The sequence below is a fragment of the Aquila chrysaetos genome, chromosome 4, assembly GCF_900496995.4.
Source record: "Aquila chrysaetos chrysaetos chromosome 4, bAquChr1.4, whole genome shotgun sequence".
NCBI classification, from domain to species: domain Eukaryota; kingdom Metazoa; phylum Chordata; class Aves; order Accipitriformes; family Accipitridae; genus Aquila; species Aquila chrysaetos.
Window position 1 is genome coordinate 8,682,851 of NC_044007.1, and position 20,583 is coordinate 8,703,433.

Here is a 20,583-nt window from a genome sequence, read left to right on the forward strand (position 1 = left end):
GTTCTAGATTTTCGGTGCTGTTACTGGAAGGATCTAGGAATAAAAATCTGATGATACAAAATGCCTATTAGTCTCTAATTGAGGAGGAAATAATTTCTATATTCCACACTAAGCAGGAGGTGTGTTACACAATATTGCTTACTCTCATTACTGGTGTTTAGGTTGCCAAACTATTGATTTTTATGCTTTATATTGAAAATTATGTAAGTACAGGAGGAAGGTAGAATGTGGAAAATATTAATTGCTATTACTGTTAATTGCTATCTGTTGCTACCGCAAATCTCTTCTGGAGTATTGTGTAATAAATAACCTACAATACCCTATTTTCTGCCAAAAATGAAACTTATAGTGACACTAGTATGACAGATGTAGGGATACTCTAGACTAAATATTGCTTGTCTACTTTGGAAAATACTAGATTTCAAACAGTTAAAGTCCTCGTTTTTGTTGTGCAGAATCATTTTGACTTGCACTAATTTTTCAAAGTCTTTTGTGTTCTTACTGGAAACTTTAATCCTGGCTTTTTAGGAAAAGAGCTTGCTTCTGATTTAATTTAGAATAAGTTTGGGGTGTTATAGCATTTGAGATAAAACCTGAAATGAAGCTAAACGTATCAAAACCTGATGGAAGCAGCAACAGGAAAGAGTGTACTAATTCCCAGGTTTGAAATTTGGCACTTCATACGTTGTGTGACAGTGACTTAGGTCATCTTTGATGTCTGAGCTCTGTTGAGTAAGTACTTCTGGCCAAACCTGACTCAAATCCTATTTAAGAATGACATCCTCATGAATTAGTCTGTTTTGGTTTTTCTAGCTGGGCATTATGAGAGTCATAAGCCTATGCAGGATAGCAGCTTGTCTATATAACCCGGTTTCCTGCTTGGACAAAGTAGAAACCAGCTAGTGTCCTCTGTCTGGCTTGCTGGATCTATCATTCTGTTTTGCCTAAAGATGGTCCTGGATATGGAAGATACAGCTTACCTGCTGAATAGTGCAGTGAGTATGCAGAGGAATGAATCTCTAAGGAGACATAAAAGCTGAGAATTAGTGTTTCAATGGAGTATAGTTCAGATAGCAGCAATGCTCAGCTTGCCCAGTGTACAAGGAGGGGGGTATCTTGATTCGTTGCTGTAATTGTAACTTAAAACTGATGTAAGTGTGTAATGGCAAGGAAAATAGGTGAAATGTGGAATGGTGTTGCCTAGCATCCTAATTTTCAACAAAATGTGTGGTGTATTCCATGTATCAAATTAAGGAGCTAATATTTAGATCAAATTACTACCTTGGGTCTCTGAAGAGCTTTTGGGTTTTGCTCTGTAAAGATTTTTGCAGAGGCTGTACGCTCCTGATTTCTGCAGCATAGTTTTTAATAGATTTGAATTTAACTTGGACTTTGCCTCTGGGCATTACTGCACAGAGCAAGTCAAGGAAGCCCTGCAACAGCAGACAGTACACTGTACTGAATGACATGGATATCTGTGTCTTGTACAGTAAATAAGGTATTCTGGTGAAATGCTAAGATTGGCTACTAACTATATACTGCCTTGACTATTAAGTAACGGTACTGTAAATAAGTGTCATAAATAATGGTACTTTAAATAAGTGTCATAAATAACTGTTGTTTTGTGATTCCCTTTACACATGTTGGTAAAATAACAAATTGTTTATACCCATCTGAAGTTCAAGTGCAAAAGAAACAAAAAACTGTTCTGTATGTTGGGGATGGTAGTATGACCCAAGTCGCATCTAACTTACATAGACATCCAATAAATAAAAGATGGTACTCAGAGGGACTTTGATTTGATAATAAAGGTGCCTGTAGCTTTAAGATCATTAAATAGTACAAACTTCTGTTATGTCAAATAATAGCAGTATGCTTCTTAACACTGCTTCTCTGGTAACCACCATGACAATGTCGTGGATATGCTGCTCTATAGCAAACTTCAGACAGTTGGGTTTATGCTCAGGTCTATACATAGCAAGCCATAAAGCTAACACATGTGGCTGTTGTGTTTATTGGGGAAGGCTACTATAATCACAAGGCACCGCAGTGTGATAAGTCTTTATGGTAAATACAGGCTACTTAATACTGCTTTCTTTGGGGAATAGTACTTATTTGCTGAGTTAAAGTCCTTTTCCTAGAAAATAGAAGTATTTACTTTTAGCAACTTGCACTTTTGCAAATGCTGCCCGTCATAGTTGTAAGCTGTTGTTATTTTAGGTGTCGTTGCACCAAACTGCTTGCTTTTTTTTTTCCTTTTTTCTTACGCTGCCTTTTAATGAGGTTAAAAACTATTTAACTCTTTCCTCAGCATCTGGTTAGAGCTAGCAGCTTAAGTGGACTGGAGTAGGTAGCAGCCGAATCTAAAACGTTAGCAGGGATCCCTCACGGTGGGGATGAACGGGGTGTGTTAGCAGGGGAATTGTGAAGACCCCTAGGGCTGCGGGCAGACCCTGGGATGGGGCAGGACCTGTGCTCGTGGTCAGACAGAGGTCTGCTGCAGCGGGTGTTCACTGGAGCGCTTGGACAAGCCCTTCACAGATTTCCTCCTGTTCTTTGGCAGGAGCAAGATGTGGAGACTGTGCATGGCTCGGTCCATGTCACCATGTGTGGGACTCCCAGAGGGAACCGGCCAGCTATCCTCACCTACCATGACATCGGGCTGAATCGTAAGTAGACTTTTTATTTAATAGCACAGGCATGGCCTGGTGCCTTAACACTACTGCCATAATCAAAGGTGTGGAAGCAGCGGTGGTTAGGAAACCTTTCCCAGGTCCTTGCTTGTTTATTTCCACTGCAACCTGTTAGACGATACCCAATTCCTCTCTCACAGCAAGTTTAATTCTCAGATATTTTATCCTCGCAAAGTAAACAGCTGGAATATTTCACTTAAAGGAGCAAAAGATCTCTGCTAGCTCATCGTGACTGTGTATAAATGCTGTAAAAACATCTGCAGGGGATGGCTGAGGGTGTATTGCCAGCAGGACTGAAAACAACATTGCTGGTGCTTTGTCTTGGGTTCCTGTCTGATAACCAGTCTTATGCTGCTGTGGGTTTGTATGAATTACATGTCAAATCAGGATGACGAAATGAATGCTGGCATTGTGTCCTTAGCCAGTATTAAGAAAATAACTTTGATAAGTGCCTTTTATCTTATCTGTCATATCCAAGAATATAATGACCTAATACCCAGATCTGCTCTAATTTGTTCTTTTCACCAGTACTGTTTGCTTCACACAATTTACTGTTTCTTAATCAGTTATCAATATTTACGTGCAAAAACACCTGCAGATCTTTAAAGTCTGGCTGTTGCTCGGGGGGTGGATATTACTCATAAGAAAAATGTTTCCTTGCCTGTTTTTTTTTTTTTGTGGAACTGCCTGCCTTTATTTTAGATTTTCAGGGGATCAGAGCAGAGCTTAATCTGGGTCCCATCTTTGGGATAAGACTTTCTTCTTTCTGGAGTTACAGAGTCTATCTTTATGGTGAATAAACTTTCTCTCCCTTTGAAAGGGGAGGAATCTTTTTCCCAAACTTGCATATTCTCCTAAAGCTGATTTTAACTAAAAATGTTTTATATTCTGCAATGATTTTGCCTGTACACTGTAGCGTGAGGACATTCAGAAGCACACACAGAATATTGAATTGTTTTCTAGGCATCTCAGAGGTGGTGCTACAGAATTTATGCTTTCCACTCCAGGAGGAAAATATGCTAACTGTCTCCCCACATTAATATTGCTTAAAAATCAGAAATCAAATCACCTCAAAGTTGGGAGCCTCCAGCATTGAGTATCCCAGGAAAATGCTTTTGTCTTGAGCTGCCTGCAGCAGCCGATCAGGGAATGTTTATCTTGCAATATTTGGGCAAAAGCACAAGTCACGATCTCAGCCTTGGATACTTTTTTCCTCCATCTGTTTTGACACAATCCAAAGAAAAATGAGTGGACAAGTAAATGGATAATTTTGTCTAAGCCAAAACCTGGGCTGAATACTCCTGACTGCATTTTATTAGTATTTTCACTTTGAATAAAGAATAATTTTTTGAGATTTTGCTGTACCGAGCAAATACTTATGGCAGGTACCAAAACACCATGGATAAACCTTAGTGGGCCATGGGGAAGGCGCTGTTCAGGGCTTTTTCTTCAAGGAATTAAAGCAAGTTGGCACAGGCTGCTTTGTAGCAGGGCTTTTCTGGTCTTTCCTCCTTAGAAATAAAGGACTGCCACTTTACCCAGGCTATAACGTAGCTCACCTGATTGAACCAACTTATTAACCTGCAGGGCAGGTTAATAAATGACTTTATAGCTGCAAACGTACTGTTTCCCCTCAGCATAATTATTCTGTATTTTCTTTTCAAGATAAAACTTGCTTCAATCCTCTCTTCAACTTTGAGGATATGCAGGAAATCACCCAGCACTTTGCAGTCTGCCATGTGGATGCACCTGGTCAGCAGGATGGAGCACCGTCTTTCCAGGCTGGGTGAGTTGTCAGGGAAACAGCCCATGCTTTCAGAGTTATCCTCCTTCTGGAAAAAAAATCTTGATCTGCAGTTTAATTAACTGTAGTCGTCTTTTGAACTTGAATCCTGACGCTATTTCTAAGGTACTGGAGCTCTGGGAGCTCTCTTGTGTAGTGCCAGTTCACAGTAGACTTTGGGGCTGTAATTCTGTGTTTTATCTCTGATAACTAGACTGCTTGTAAAGCAGTTCCTTGACAGATGTCTACATCTGTCAATTTAAATAACGAGTTACCTTGTTTTGTAATGACATCCTGAATATAAATACAAAACTCAATTGTTACTATAAACAAGATAGGCATTAGCAACTATATAATGTCCTTCCTAAATCCATGTTTTTTATTAAATGGCAGCATGGTAGATGTTGATAAGTAGACTTGATATCCTATGTGGAAAATCCAAGTTGTTGAACAGTAACAAAATGATGTAGCCCCACAGAATATCATAGACAGCTGCATACTCCTGACTGTGTATCATGTATTGATGCTGTAACTCTTGGAAACCTTGCGTGCCATGAGCACTGTGTTTGCCAAAATGCTTGTCCCATTTAGTTCAAATGAGACAGGTTTGCCTTAAGATGCCCCTTGGATAGGACTCAGCTTGGTTGAGGAAGGGAGCAGCCAACAGGCCGAGGGGAGGGTACAAGGCAAGGAACAGTTGTTCTGTAAGAACTAGGTATTAAGGAGCTTGTACGTACCCTTATTGCATGAGCCAGTCTATTTCCCTTCTTAATTTTTAAGCTGGTCTGATGCTGAGGAGGTCACGATGGGCCAGGTTCTCAGCTAGTGTTAACTGCGATGGCCCAGTTGTCTACCAGAGCAGCCTACAAAGCTATTTTAGTCACCCACCTTTGTATTCGTTTGAATTACGAGCTTTTAAGTGTCTTAACCCTCATGTCCTGAGCAAATGTTAACACTTCTGAGTTGTAAGCTGCATAGGGCAGCCGTTATGGTCTATGCTAGTAAAGACCACTGCTTAATAACATCATGATGACAGCACAAAAAGCTGTATTATCTCTCCCAGCCCTCCAGCTGGGAGACAGCATGCTCCAGTTAAGTCATAGCTGTTGCAGTGACACTAGCTTTTGTCATGACAAGGTTTAGTTTGCCAACAAGAAAATCTAGGAAAATAAAGTAGTTTTGCACTGTTTGGGTTTTTTTGTTGGGTTTTATTTTGGAAACTAAACTAGAGAATCATTAGGTGTAGTCCTGATGGGAAGAGGAGATTTGCATACATCCTAGGCAGATGTTCTCCAGCTACTTTGGGTGGATTTTTTTCCATGTGCTGCTCACTTGAGATTTTGCTTAGAATTTCCTTCCCTCAAAATTTTGTTTCTGCTCTGCAGAAAACCAGGAGCATTAACTGACAGCTGCTTTTATTGAACATCGTCAGCAGCTTCATAGCCCTTCCTATGCCTTCCTTTTCTCTATTAATATTAATAGAAAGCTATCCTCATTTATGCTATGGTACTTTGTGTGTCCCTGAAAACATGCATGCAAATTATTTGCCAAACATCTAGATCTCATTACTGTAGTCTGCAATTCTGCAACATGGGGAAACTTTTATGGTGGACCAGAAGTACAAATGTGGTGAATGTGGTTGGAAACTCACGTCTCAAGTTCAAACTTATGAAAAAGTTTTAAGTGTTAACTTTTCTTGGAGGAGATTCATGATGGTCTGTTTTGCTCTCGGCTGGACCAGACATCTATCATCCTGTAACTGACGTAAAGTACCGTATAGATTATGCTTGTATTTCTGCTAAATTACTTACATGTGCTTGCTCCTGATTTAAATTCAGCTCATACTGTCAATGATCTTGTAATGAGCACATTTGGTATTGAATCTACAGTGACCGCTGTGTCTCTAAACATCCCAGCCTACTCTACTGAAAATGGTGTAGTAACTCCACAAACGCACATTTGTTGTAGGTACGTGTATCCCTCCATGGATCAGCTGGCCGAAATGCTTCCTGGAATCCTGAAACAGTTTGGGTGAGTGCAGAATTATTTTCTTATTTTCCTCATTCTTCTCTCTACAGGGCACACCAAAAGATCAGGGCAGAGCAGATATTTGCCTGTGCTGCCCCTGTAGCTTCAGTCTGGCTATCTGGCATTTTGTTTGTTAGAATTACAACCCAGTTGTAGGGGTTTTTTAATTCCTCTGTTACAGACGGATCACTTTTGCCTTTGTTTCTGAAAGAGCTTATTTTTTGGCCTTTTTTGAAATGTCTGTTTATTTTTAAACAGGAAGCAACTTGGAGTGAAATCCCATGTGCCCAATTTAGGGGCTTCCTCCAGTATTTTCTCTTCGTTGCCCGCACAGGGGCAGGGCGCAGACAATCTGTTCTTCCCACTGTAACAACCCACGTTTTCCTGTGTGGTTAGCAGAAAAAAAAAAAGTGGTCCCATCTGAGGACACTTTTGTTTCTGTGGCTTGAGTGTCTCAGGGGGTCAGTCCGACCTCCTTAAGCCTCTGCTGCTACCAAGTGCAGATACCAGGTTGCTGGTGTCGAAGGACCTAGTCATAGTGTTCCTCTGTTGTCTACCTGCAAGTTTGGGTGTGTGTCCTCTCTTAAAGCTTAGCTTTAGCAGGAGCTGTAGCTAACAAAGGTGTCTTCTCTGCAGAATTGGTGCTCCTGGTACACAATGAGGAGTGTGGGTAGGCACCTGCAAGGGGTCTTCAGACCAAGCAGAGAAAACCTGGCATTCAGGGTTGGGCAGCCTTGGAGAGCAGACAGGCTGGACTGTTGGCGGGGGTTTTAGTCTCAGACCAGCACCCCAGTTTAGACATTGTTCAGTTGTTGTAACCAGCTGTTACAGTACCTTCGACCAGTTTACCTCACTACCTTCTTAAGAGATGTGGGTTTTGAAACACCTCGTGTAAGGCACAGCGTTGCCAATTCTGCTCTTGCAGTGGAAAAAAAAAAGCTAACGTAATGTCAGTACCTTGACAATCAAGTTAAACTGGAGTGTACTTACAAAGCCTTGATTTAATATTGCTACTGAGAATGAAAACTATCCTCACATATTTTCCTAAAAGCATTGTATAACCTGTTTTTCTGAGTGGTTTTGTCTAGTCTTCCCTTCCATGTATTTTCTAAGACCTCGAAGGTGATGCTTTAAAACCAGTTTCAGTTAATGCAAATATTTGGTTTGTCTCTGCCCTGTTTGGTTATGAAGTTTAAACTTAATCACCCCAGTGGCTGGATAGCATGAGAGGTTTTCCTGCCAGCCCCCTGTTAGAGAGGAATCAGTATCCCAGTTGGATAGCTGTATTGGGGAGGGCAGGGGGAGCCTGGGGAGGGGGGAGCTTTGTATTTAGGCTGCAGATTTCAGGACTATATCTTGTAAGTTTTTCTGGCAGAGACTAACCATTTCCTTCCAGCATCAGAACAATGCTGTGGTTGCTCAGTATATTTACTTAAAGATAAGTGAGAATTGCTGCTGCCCTGCAATGCACGAAGACCAGCATCCAGCAAATCTGCCGAAAACAAACCAGCTGCTATGTTGAGCTCCTTACTGGGGCTGGTGGCATTGCTGAGGGTCCACGGTTTGCCCGAGCTGCAACCCACCCTTCTGTAGATACACGCTGGCATGTGAAAGAGGAAGGCTGCTGATGCGGGTTTGTTTATTTTCGGTGCTGTCTTACTCATTTGTCTCTTCCGTTTCATTGCTGTGCAGGCTGAAGACCGTTATAGGAATGGGAACTGGAGCCGGTGCCTACATCTTAACCAGATTTGCTGTAAGTTTTGTGGAGCTTCCCTAAAGCCTCGAACCTCATTTCCCTGACGTGTTCTCGCCCCTGTAGCGTGCGCAGAGAATTCCTGCTCTGCCGTGCCCATTTAAGTAAGCAGTTAGGCTTTTAAGTTAAATACCACAATCTGCGGGATAGCTAATCCAGAAGACCTAGATTTTCCATTTTAAGGCCGGGGCTCTACCCAGTTAATTTGCAGAAGGTTTTTTTAATGGGAGTTCTCTATTTAAACTGAGGGTGGAGAAGAAGTTAAATCTTAATGTTCTCCAGCTGCTCAGTTGAATTGCTTTAATGAAAAATCTTTTTCCATACATATGCTTGTTTTGTGCAAGATAAAACTAGACCTACCGCCTTCCTCCCCAGGAGATAATTTGCTAATTTAAATTTTATGCTGACTGTCAAGTTACAAAGGATATGTGATGAATCTTAAATCTTTTCTTTTGCAGTTAAATCACGCAGAGATGGTGGAGGGATTAGTTCTCATTAATGTAAACCCTTGTGCTGAAGGTTGGATGGACTGGGCAGCAACTAAGGTAAACATTTTAAGTTAGAAAAATAAATCATACTGCGAGCCTGTCAAGCATGAGGAGCTGGGTAAGCTTGTGTGTCAAGGCATGGCTGCAGACACAAAATATCCCAGGCTAATTCCTTTGGGGTTTAATCTTCCATTTGCAAACATACCTCCTGCGGGGCTAGCGATAAAAATAAGTACTTTGAGGAAACAGATACCCGTGGTATAATGGAGCTACTGGGTATAGACAATTCTTAAGAGCCAGTAACTGCTGGGGAAAACCTAGTTTAACCTGGACACAGGGTAGTTTTGGAAACAACTTTCTCTCAAGTAAACTTCAGGCATAGTGTAACATTCAGTTCTTTCTTGTCCGTGGCTTTGTTTACCAGCACAGTCCAAAATGTGAACTAGAGCACAGAAAAATGTTCAGAGCAACATCTTCCAGGTTTCAATCATCTAGCTGAGTCTTAGACGCCAAAAAAACTGAGAAAAAGGGCATTAGCTACAGTAACTGTGGACAGATGGTCCATACAACCACACTTGTAAGTGAAAATGTTCACATACAAAGCATCTCCTTTAACTGTATTCTTTTGTAGTTGCAAGAAAGATTGCAATGTGGGAAAACAAGCACTGAGAACTGGTTTCAAAAATATTCCTGGGACCAGTATATATGAATAAGTATAAATGTTACATTACATGTCACTCAGATTTAACCTGTTAAAACATTTTTCAGGGTAAACTGATGGAAGGCACTTTGCATCATTCAGGGTCATGTTTAAGTGAATGGCAGTTGTTATAAACACTCCGAGAAGTACAAAACTTAGTGCGTCATCTTTTAACCACATATAGAGTCAACTCATTGTAAGTGTCTAGGGTGATATTAAATGTAATGACAACCTTATAATACTAGGAGAAACTTTCCAGAGCTGGGCTGTAACATTCTTTCAAGGCTTAGTTACTCATTTTTTAAAATAATTTTGCATACCACTTTATTTTGGTAAGCTTGATCTGGAATTATATTTAGTAAATCCTCTACATTGAGATGTACCATTTGACATGTTTTGATTATCTCACCCAATGTCTCACGATAATTAATTTTTTCCATATCTGTGCCTCTGCCTTCAACCTCTCAAGTATTGCTGACCTTAGGAGTACAGCGGGTGCCCTTCTGTCCTTCCAAAGCAAGAGCACATACTCTGGGGCATGAGCTTTAGGTACCAGCTCCAATGTATTGTCAGTGTGGGTTGTTAGGGAGGAGACTGGGCAGTGGGGTTAAATGACACCCATCTGGCTGGTTTGCTTGGCGTTCTTGCAGGGAGTGATTCCATATATACCTATGCCACTAGTAGTGTGTTCCCTATATAACTGCATTAGCAAAGACATCTTAGGAGAATGACTCAAACATAAGCAACCCCTAATGGTGTTTTAGTTGGATTGAGGGAAAAAAATACCAGTCCAGGATATTGTACATACAGTGACAGCAGAGAAAAATCCATTGGTCTACTTATGGGTAATTGAAAGGTTTTAATTGTTCAAGGATTCTTTTAATATCAGATACTTAGATAATCTTGCTGTTCAGATTTCAGGTTGGACAAATGCTTTACCAGACATGGTCATTTCACATCTTTTTGGAAAGGTAAGGATATTCAGAAGATTCCTCTGATGTATTCAGTCATCCGTATTTACAACCTGGGGCTGGGAGGAGGGGAGAAGCCTTCACTTAAACAACAAAATACAAAGTTAAACTGTGAGATCGGATTCGTACTTGTGTTCCCAGTATATGCCATGGGGCTTGCTGTGTCCCAACAACTCAAGTGCATCTTGGTCGTAACTCTAGTAAGGGTTAGCTCCCTGTTTAGACAGCCAAACTTAAACATGAGTATAAGCATCATATGTGATCATGTTCTGAGCAGAATTACCCCACAGATTTTTTTATACCATAATATGCTTGTAACTCTGGGAACGCTGGTTATTAGTACTAATAGTGCTCTTCAGTGCAAGCTTACTTTAATGGAAAGTGCTATACTGTTTTCTGAGGCTACTTTGCCATGCTTGAAATGGTTAGTAAATGCAATGGTAAACTCCATTCCAGCAGAACAAGGAACTAATCTACAAAGACTTTAGAACCAAACTGTTTAAAAATGTTAGTGGTTGAAGTCCATGAAGCTTAGTTATTTGCTGTTGTGAAATTGAGTTCCATGTTACATATGTTTGTAAGCTTTAAACATCTGTTCTACTCCGGAAACATTTATTGAGCTTCTTACCCTGAATCTTTCTTTGTTTTAAAACCTCACACTTGTCTGACTGTAACCATCTGCACTACAGCTACATGTTTTGCAATCATAAGACCTTTACGTTAGAACATACTGAAGTTTTAAAGCGAAGAATGTGCTACTGCAATTGGAGGCTAATGTTAATTCTGGATGACACCGCTGGGTGCTAGAAGTTGTCCCTTCCCTAAAGGTGCACCCCTGTTGTGTAGATACAAGTCTGATACATGACTGCTGTGCCATGTCTTCAGATCCTTTCAGAAAATAGCCCCTATTCTGAATGATTCTCTCTCCACTGTAGGAAGAGATTCACAGCAACCATGACCTGATCCATACTTACCGTCAGCATATTATTAATGATATGAATCAAACCAACCTTCATCTCTTTGTCAACTCTTACAACAGGTAAATACATTTACCTGATTTCTAACTGGAAACTGTTTTAAGAGGCTGTCCAGCTCTTAGAGCCAGTATTACTTGTATGGTGGAGTTACTTGTGTTCCCTCAGTATAAAGTTCTGCTTAACAGCGCCTTTAGGGATCTCAGGTGGTTTGCTTATGGGAGAAGGACCTTGTGCATTTGTGGGGAGAAAAATGGTACACTGGGACTGAACTAAGATACTGATACTTCAGCCTAAGAGTGGTTCTCTGTCAGTGGTGGAGGCTACAACTTGTATCAGATTAAATTAACATCTGTGAGTGTCTGTGCTTTCTCTAAACTAGAAGAATATGGAAGTATTCAAGAATGTTTCAGTGTATCAAGAGCCTTTGTCCTCTCCATTTTTTTCAGTCGGCGAGACCTAGAGATTGAGCGCCCTGTTCCTGGAATAAATGTTGTCACCCTTCAGTAAGTATTTTATTTCCTACCAGTTCACCTGTACATGATGTGAGCTTAGAGGTGTAATCAGTGGGTGTATTGCATATGTGTTGCAGAGCTGTAGCCGAATGTGCTTATGTGCTAGAAAAGGATCTTGTAACTTTGCGTAGGAGAAGTTACTGCAAGACAGGGACTGCCGTTAGGAAGACTTCCCCTCTTCAAATTTCACAATCATATTAGCTGAAATGGAAAGTTAAGTAGTTCCTGTCACTGTGTATCTGCAAACTTGGTCTTAGAGAGTAAGTACTTGAAGAGTAGATGTACTTAGCTTCATCCAGAAATACGTTGTCGTTAGTGGAAACTATAGCTCTGAATGCACTTGAGCCGTGCCTATACAACCAAAAAAACCCAACCCAAAACCATTAAAAAAACCAACGAACCAACCAAAAACCATTCAGGAAGATGGAGCAGATATGAGAATGACTATCTGCCGGTTCTTTTGCTAGCAGCTCTTAACTTATGCAGCAATTTGTGCAACATAACAGTTGTCGAGTCCTTCTCTGCTCAGCTGCTGGTGTTTACACGCAGGAGACTGAGACTCTGCTCCTCTGCCAGTCTGGTTAAAATTGGATGGCAGGTCCAAAAGTTGGAGCTCAGGGGCCTGGGGGGAGTGGGGGTGAGACTTTGATGCTGATGCCCATATTCAATTTCTTATAAAACAAGGAATAAGAGCACTGGGAATGCCTGATTGCTACAAGGTGAGGAAAAGGACAGGTTCTCAGGCAAGGTATCGGAGCATGTCAGTAGATCTGCAGCTAATACAGTGGATTTGATGTATATTTAAGGTATCTGGAATACAAAACAAACCGTTTTCACGCACTTAACGGTCTCATCCTTCCAGCGACAAAAAATGCAGCTTAGGGCAAGTCCGGGCTGGATCACAGAGATAATACCGCTTCTGTGTGCTTCCTTGCAGATGCCCCGTCCTCCTGGTGGTTGGTGACAGTTCCCCGGCGGTGGATGCTGTGGTGTGTATACTGAGCCGTCCTTGCCACCGTGCTGACGGGCGGGCGAGCCAAGAAGCTGCGCGAGGCCGGCAGAGCTCACGGCCGCGCAGCTCGCTCGCTGGCTATCGATCCAGCCCAGCTGGCTCTCCTCTTTCAGACCGCGGGAGAGCTGCCATTAATTCCTCGCTCTTTGTCCCCTCTGTCTGTGCACCATTATTTAATAGCTACCGCGTTAGGAACAATCGCCACAGCAGTTCCAGTGAACCGCAAATATTTTCCTTTAGAGAGGAATCTGCTGCTGGTATTTTAACTTGTTCTGTGCTGTTGGAGCTGTGCCCTGGGTCACTATGGAAGCAAAGAGCTTCTTTTTGACCATTATAACTCGCCCCAGATGACTGGATGACTTCAAATGTTGTGCCTTAACAGGCATGCCCAGTCTGCTGGCCTGTGGCCATACGGCTGCTCGCCACTTGGGACGCTACCAGATGACCCCAAATCACAAGATAAACAACACTTGTTGCCACTGGAGTCCCAGAAACAGATTAAAAAAATCTCCAATTCCCAACTAATGGGTTGGTTTGTACATGGAAAAGAATAGTCAGAAATGTGAACTGACCTCCTTGGGTTTAAAGATGTATATATGTATACACAGAATCTTTATACAGAAGCCTAAGATACTCAATTTAGTCTGTATTAAGCCAGAAAACAAGGTATTCTAATTTGTTTTCATCCAGCAGTTCATAATTAAAATCTTATGTATAATGCCTTATGCTGCTGTTCTTTAATATAGGTTGAATGCAACTCAAAGCTGGACCCGACGAGGACCACACTTCTGAAGGTAATACCAAAAGCTGTTTTTTAAAATAAACATTCCCCTCATTTAAAATCAGCTGGATTAACTAAAAAAGCAGAACCAGAGCGATGTGCTGCAGTACAGATAACACAGTGAGAATCCAGTTCTGATGTGAAAAGGCAGTTCCTTCAGGGTAAGAATATTTTAGTGGGATAAGCGAGACTAGGGGCTTCTTGTCAAGGTTAACAACAGGGAATTTCTCAGCTCCTCCGTTTTAAAACACTAGGGGTGAGACTTGAAATGCTCAGTATTTCACATACCCATAATGAATTTGACTAGAGCTGGCAAAGTTGATCTCGAGGTATTTTGAAAGGCTTGAACAAAGCCATCAGCAGACTGGAAGTGCAAACCAACTCGTTCTGTTCCCGTGCTGCCTGTCCCTCAGCAGTAGTGTCGGATGAATAGACAGCTGATCTATCAGCCATGGCTTTGTCATCCTGCCCTTTACGAGGGCACAGTCTAGGACATCTTACTGTCTTATTTTCCAAAAAGTTGATAAAATGCACTAATGAACAGCAAAACACCATGCAGAGGCTTCGGCTGATACTTGGCATTCAGAGTACAGGTGCAATCGTCAGCTTGTTACTGATGAAGTAAAATGGAATGAGTGTAATAGCATGCAAACGTTGAAACAAGTCTGGTCATGTTTCTGCTGGGAACTTTTACTGCATCTCTCTATTGAACTGGTCGGTGAAAATTATAATAAACAATGATTTTTTTAAAATTCATTTTCCTCCTTCACGTTGAGGAATTACAGTGCTGACCTACCACATGGATGTGGCAGACTCACCCTAAGAAAAAGCTCTGACACTATCTCAGGTCCTCTATCAGTGGCCAACCTTTGCTCAGTGCAGGGATGCGGCTGATGCCAGATCCTGCTACAGGCCTGTTTTGCTGCTAACTAATCCTAGATAGGATTTGGGGTTTCCTGTAATTTACAACTCAACTGTTTTCAGCCTGTGGTGTTCCTTGGAACAGGACTGTTTTTGTTGGGTTGATTTTGAGGGGTGGAGTGGCAGGAAAAATTAAATGCTCCAAAAATATTGCATGCACTCAAGATAGCTTTTCTAATTTGGCTTTCCCTGCTTCCCTTGGCAAGTCAGGCTGATGCTTGCCATCCGCAATCTCAGCAAATCGTTTTTCCCTCTCACCTCTGAGGTTTAGGTGTTTGTTCTCTCTCCCCTGTTTGTCATTCAGGTCAATACCGAGTCACGCTACTGTAATTCAGAGCTGAACTTGTAACCAGGGCTAATAGGCTAGTGTCTAAGAAACTGGTAATCACTGCCTGGCAAAAAATATCTATTTGTAGCTCCAGGCAGTGCCTGACACTTTGGGGTGCAGTCATAGCTTTTATAAACATTCAGCTGCTTGCTTTGATGCATTCATCTACATGTGTGTTACTCACATGAAAAAAGGAAATGTTTTTCTGCCAGATAGCTAAAAAGGTCACTTTAATATATCCTGAGCATAAATAAGTTCCTCTGGCATTATGCTAACTGGCTGTTCTCATCCCCGTTTCAGATGGCTGACTGCGGTGGGCTCCCTCAAGTTTCCCAGGTAGGATTTGGCTGACGGAAATCCTACTAATCCTGTTCTGCAGCGTGTCAGACTGCAACAAATGGGTGTTTTCCTGTAGGGTACTTGCTGTTCCCAAATGGCAGCCAAAAGGATGGTTATGATTTCATGAATAATGATGTCAGTCGGTCATCTGAGCTTTCTTTTTTCTTTAAAGAGCAGTGAAGCGCAAAATTAAGATTGGGAGGGGATATTATTTCCACTAATTAAGACTTAACCAAGTAAAGGTCTGAGGTGGGAATGCAGAGATATTATTTTATGCCTATCTACTAAGCTAGCATGGATTAAGGCTTGAGCAGTAGTGTTTTAAAAACATTCTTATTTGGACTATTTATAGTATAGATCAGGAAAGTGGGAGGCAGGAAATAACAACGCTATGTTCTTGCATACACTGACTTGGCTTGAGTGAGAAGGAACTGGAGTTTCTGAAATATATTTAGGCATAAATTCCGAGGCTGCTAATAAAACTAGGCTGGGAAAGTTAAAATTTACTGATGCTCTAGTGTTGCTTCACTAAGAGCTGACCTGTAAATCAGCTTTAGAATACGATCTAACATCTAAACAGATTTCTAAGCAATATAATGTGGTGTTTGCAAACTTAAGGAAAAAACTGAATTTGTAATTACCTGCAGTTGAAAAGTCCCTGTTCAGGCAGTGTGCCCTAACGGTGGGAAGGGGGAAAAGGCTTTTTTAAGCCACACAGGAGTATGTGCATTGCTTCTGTTATACAGAGTCCATCCTTTGCACTGATTCAGATAGAATTATACAAAAAACTATAGGCAATATTGACATGTGCAGTAATTGAGATTGTGAGGCTTATTTGGCCACTGTCAGCAGCAGAGAAAAATGAGTGCCTCATTGCAAGAATGTCAGTCAGTTGTGCTTGTATATTCTGCTGAGCTTTTTTGCCATATAAACATAACTATCAGCTCTGACTAGCTGAATTTGTTTTCTGCTGATTAGGAATTGCTCAGTTACCAACCCTGTGTGAACTGCCTTGTATATTTTTGTGAGGCCAATTGTTTTACTTTGGTTCACCTGTCCCTGTAACTGCACGAGCAAAGTTTGGGCCAGGTTTAGACCACTTGTAGTCACTTCTCTGGAAGTCTCATTCTCAAATGCATGTGTCCATTTGGTAAAATAATGGAGCAGGGGAGCAGACTAGGGAGGGGAATGGTGGAATTCTATCATGTAAATGAGATTTTCAGACATTCAGTAGAACCCAGAGAATATTCAATATGCCCCTGTTAAGATAGGGCATTCATGGCATCTATAACATTGTAATGTAACTGACTTGCAGAGCACTGTGTACAATAATACTCTTTCTTTTGCAGCCTGCCAAGCTTGCAGAAGCTTTCAAATACTTTGTTCAGGGAATGGGATACAGTAAGTATTGGTTTTATGGAATGGTTCACCTGGCTACTAAAGTTTGCTGGGCATCTAAGCACCCAGAGAGTCTTCTGATCCCACGTGTGATCTTCTCCCTGTTGGATATGTATTTGCAAGGGAGAAAAAACCACCTGTGGTATCTGGGCCAAAGGGGTTTCGGACCAAATTATGTTACTAAATAGTAGAGAGCTTTGTAGGCGGCTTATACTCACAAATACCTGCTTTACTTTATCTTGGTATTTTTAGAGTGGATATTTGTAATGGTGTCCCCTCATTGCATCACAGGATATGACTCATATACTGCACACACCATTTAAAACCTCGTTAGATCAGAGATTTCTCTGATTCGTAGCTGTCTGTCCTTCATGTATGTGCTCCTGACAGCTGCTGTTGTGGAGATGCATTGCTAGCCTGGGCTGCCAGCAAAGGTTAAACATCTGAAAGTAATGGGAGGTGTGATGAGTCTCTTTAGTTTTCTTCTGGATTGTTGCAGCCAAGAGCAACATGTCGTAAAGCTCTGTTTTGAACCCCTCAGCCCTGGCCACCAATTTTGCCTTAGTAATTTGGGCTCCCTAACTGGATGCCTGGAGCAGTGGTGGTACTTCTGCATGTGAAGCTACCATGAAAAGTATATATTCAACCTCAAAGGCTTCTCCAAGGGTGGTTAAGGCTGGAGAGGAAGGCAAAGACTTCCTTCCAAGCCCATGAAGCAAGGCATTAATGAAAGACTCTTCTTCCAGTCCCCTCTGCAAGCATGACCAGGCTGATGAGGTCCCGCACCGCTTCTGGCTCCAGCGTAACCTCTTTGGAAGGACAGAGGAGCCGGTCTCACACCGGGGAAGGCACGAGGAGCCGGTCTCACACTGGGGAGGGAACGAGGAGCCGATCCCACACCGGGGATGGTGCCAGGAACCGCTCCCACACAGACACGCGCATTGAGCTGACGCCGAACTCGGCAAGCAACGCTGAACAATCAAGCCCCAAGTCCATGGAGGTGTCCTGTTAGGTGGCTATGGGAGGTTTAAGCCGGTCACAGTGTGAAAAAGTAATGGATGCCCCCTGTGTATCACAAAAACATAACTGCTATTAATCTCAAGCTATTCTGTAGGATGAACTCTGTTCACCAGGGTCTGACAGGGACCAAAGAAAAGAAGCATCTCATTTGCTCTATCGTTATTCTTGTAACTCAGACACTTGCTGCTATTGTGCCCTCCTTCAATGGATGCCAAATTCTAAAGGATACTTGCCAAAAGCTGATGTGGTTGTAAACACTTCAGAGTCAAACCAGACTTGCTTAATATCCTCCTTTAAAATCAAAGCTGTTACATGCCCCTTTATCTTTTATTCTCTTGAAGTAAACTGGCACAATTTGAGATGAGTTTCAAAGAGGGGGAGAAAAAAATCACTACTATGGATGGCTTTTAAAAAAGGAAATGAAACAAATGTGTTATGGCCTCATGTTGAAGCTGGAGTCGAATTCATTGTATATAGCTTGACTTCAAATGATAGAGAAGTTAATGTATCGTGCATTTATAGGCCTTCTAATTCATTAGTATTCAAGCCTGTTTTCCTATGTACAATAATATACTACTAAAATAGGCAATTTTAATGTGACTTGGAGATGAACTAAATCTTTAAGCTTTTTTATTTCACTTTTTTGAGATTTAGTTCCAGTCTTCCTTTCCTTCCCCCCCTCCTAGCCCCCACAACCCGCTTAGCCAAATGAGGACAGGATTTAAATTTAATAAGCAAGGTAGCATTTCCTGTTTGGGATCTTGGGCCAAAGGGTTTACCATACTGCAAAAGTTGGTGTAGTTGTAACAAGTAGGGTAGCCGTACATGCCAGCAAAGCAGAAACAGCTTGATTTTTCCTTCAGACAGCTTCTTATCTTTGCAGCTCAAGTTTTTGTGTCCAGCACAATTGTGATAAATTCAGAATTCTGTAAGCGAAGCCAAATCCAGCTGTTCTTTGTCAGGAGAGATGAATAACTGTGGGATGGCATGTAATTAGATACTGTACATTCAACTGCCACTAATTACTAGATTTGAAACTCTGATGAGATCTCACTGGTGCTGAGAAGTGTATTCTACAAAGTGGTGGAGTGGCAACACTGTATCTGTGAAATACAGTGTTTAATGACTGCATAAATGTAATGATCTGCTGGTTCTGCATCTTTATGTAGCCTCCTGATACCTTGGGTTGCTTTTTTGATGCTAGTGGCTTGATACCTTTCCACCAGTCAGATTTTCACAGCAGGGTGTTCTTAAGTTTGTCCTTCCATAAGTAGTGGGACAGGATTTCCCGAGCTCCAGTGCATAGCTGCTGCATTGCAGTCCTCACACAAACAAGAAAACTCAAATGCCGAGCAGTTAAATAGCAAATGTTAATACTTTGGGATTGCTTGTTCAGGAGAACACCATCTAGATTACTTTATATTGACTAACTTCAGCTCTTGTGTAGAATATCCATAACAGTTTGTGGGAAGAACAGACAATTTCCAGAAAGAATAAAGCTATTGTGTAAAGTCTATCAAGAAAAGTTTCTTAATGAAGTATTTGTATTTATTTCAAAACAAATAAATTTGTAACTTTGCAATGTCTGGTGTCAATGTTTTACCAGTACAATAATCTTTCTGAGTATATTCCTGTCACCCCTTTGTATCAATGAAATTTTTTTTTTCTGCTTGTATCTCTGCCATTCCTTACTTTTGTGCTCAGAGCTTTTTTTTTTTCCACTCCAGCCTACTATTTATACTAAGAAAACACAACACACTTCAGTATTGTTACTGGCTATTCAAAGTACTAAAGGATAATTTTGCTCTGACAAATATATAAAAAAAAATTGAGCCTCAGTATGGAGTACTATTTATTTGCTGTTTGAAGTTGTCTTTGTTTCCCTAGATGTAGTACTGTCTAGTGCATAGATCTGCGGTCTGTACACTGAGTTCCTCACTGGAGTTGGTGCCATGGTCGTTGCATCCTTTCTGTTCCCAGTCTGATCTGTGAAGCCATTGATGTGGCATGTTCCTCATCAATCTCTGGAGATATTTGGGCCTCTTGACTGAAATTGCAGATGCCGCTTTGAGTTTCTAAAAGCTGTTCTTTTTGGACCTCTTGCAAGCATCTAACTTCAGAAAAGCAGAGAAAAGATTTAACCCTTCACAAATAACTTTTAAAAGGACTCCCCAAATACAAGAGGGAGAAGAATCTAAAGGTGCAGGAAAGAATTAAAACACTATTTTATTTCCATCCTTAAAGCAGAAATGCCCTTTTTCACCTTTAAGCTTCTCTTGATCTCAATGGTTTCCTGTTAAAAGATTGGGGCTTTTTGTAACTTGAGCAGTATCTGCCCTTCAAGGGGAAGCATCCCTCTGTGGGTTTGGGGGATCCCTTCTGTGTGTTATGAGGCACTGGGAGCACTGATGCTGTTCAGTGGGGGGGTGGTTAGAAGATAACAGTCACCAAAATGGCTCTGCTGTGCTTTCTGTGTTGGGACCTTAGTGAGGATGTGGTGCTCTTACCTAGGGATTTATTTAACATACTGGGGTTTTCAGGGACAGGTGGGTTTGTGGCTTTGCTGGAACTATTTTGGACTGCTCCTTCCTCCTGTATCTTGAAAAATCCTATGATAGGAACAGGCAAAAGCAAATATTTGGCATGTCTGAGCCAAGGCTCTGCTAGATGTGATGATTCAGCAGTCATGATTGGACTGATACCAGCAAAGGGCTTGATTTGGTTAACCACAGCCTGTGCCAGTGCCAGTGAAAATGGGAAGAACCTGTGCCAACTCATCTTACAAAAGAAGGGCAAAGTTATGTTCTTTGCTGAGTTTTTCTGGGAATGGCTAATCATTCCTTCCACAAGGACACCATGGTGTGCCTGTCAAGTCTAGG

The 20,583-nt window shown here is 41.5% G+C and overlaps 1 protein-coding gene across 4 annotated transcripts in view; it reads left to right on the plus strand.

The window, feature by feature from the left end:
• NDRG1 (N-myc downstream regulated 1) overlaps positions 1–19,286 on the plus strand; it is a 76,195-nt gene extending 56,909 nt beyond the window's left edge. For 3 of the 4 annotated variants that reach the window (XM_030012865.2, XM_030012866.1, XM_041122815.1), the window contains exons 4-16: positions 2,564–2,669; positions 4,359–4,479; positions 6,445–6,507; positions 8,197–8,257; positions 8,716–8,802; positions 10,360–10,416; positions 11,352–11,455; positions 11,840–11,896; positions 12,843–12,894; positions 13,664–13,711; positions 15,248–15,283; positions 16,636–16,687; positions 17,431–19,286. In XM_030012865.2, the coding sequence (XP_029868725.1) occupies positions 2,564–2,669; positions 4,359–4,479; positions 6,445–6,507; positions 8,197–8,257; positions 8,716–8,802; positions 10,360–10,416; positions 11,352–11,455; positions 11,840–11,896; positions 12,843–12,894; positions 13,664–13,711; positions 15,248–15,283; positions 16,636–16,687; positions 17,431–17,696 (1,110 nt within the window). In that variant the 3' untranslated portion in view covers positions 17,697–19,286. Of the gene's footprint in view, positions 1–845; positions 996–2,563; positions 2,670–4,358; positions 4,480–6,444; positions 6,508–8,196; positions 8,258–8,715; positions 8,803–10,359; positions 10,417–11,351; positions 11,456–11,839; positions 11,897–12,842; positions 12,895–13,663; positions 13,712–15,247; positions 15,284–16,635; positions 16,688–17,430 lie in introns of those variants that run through there. The other variant, XM_030012867.2, reaches the window with a different exon arrangement.
• Positions 19,287–20,583: the final 1,297 nt, after the last annotated feature.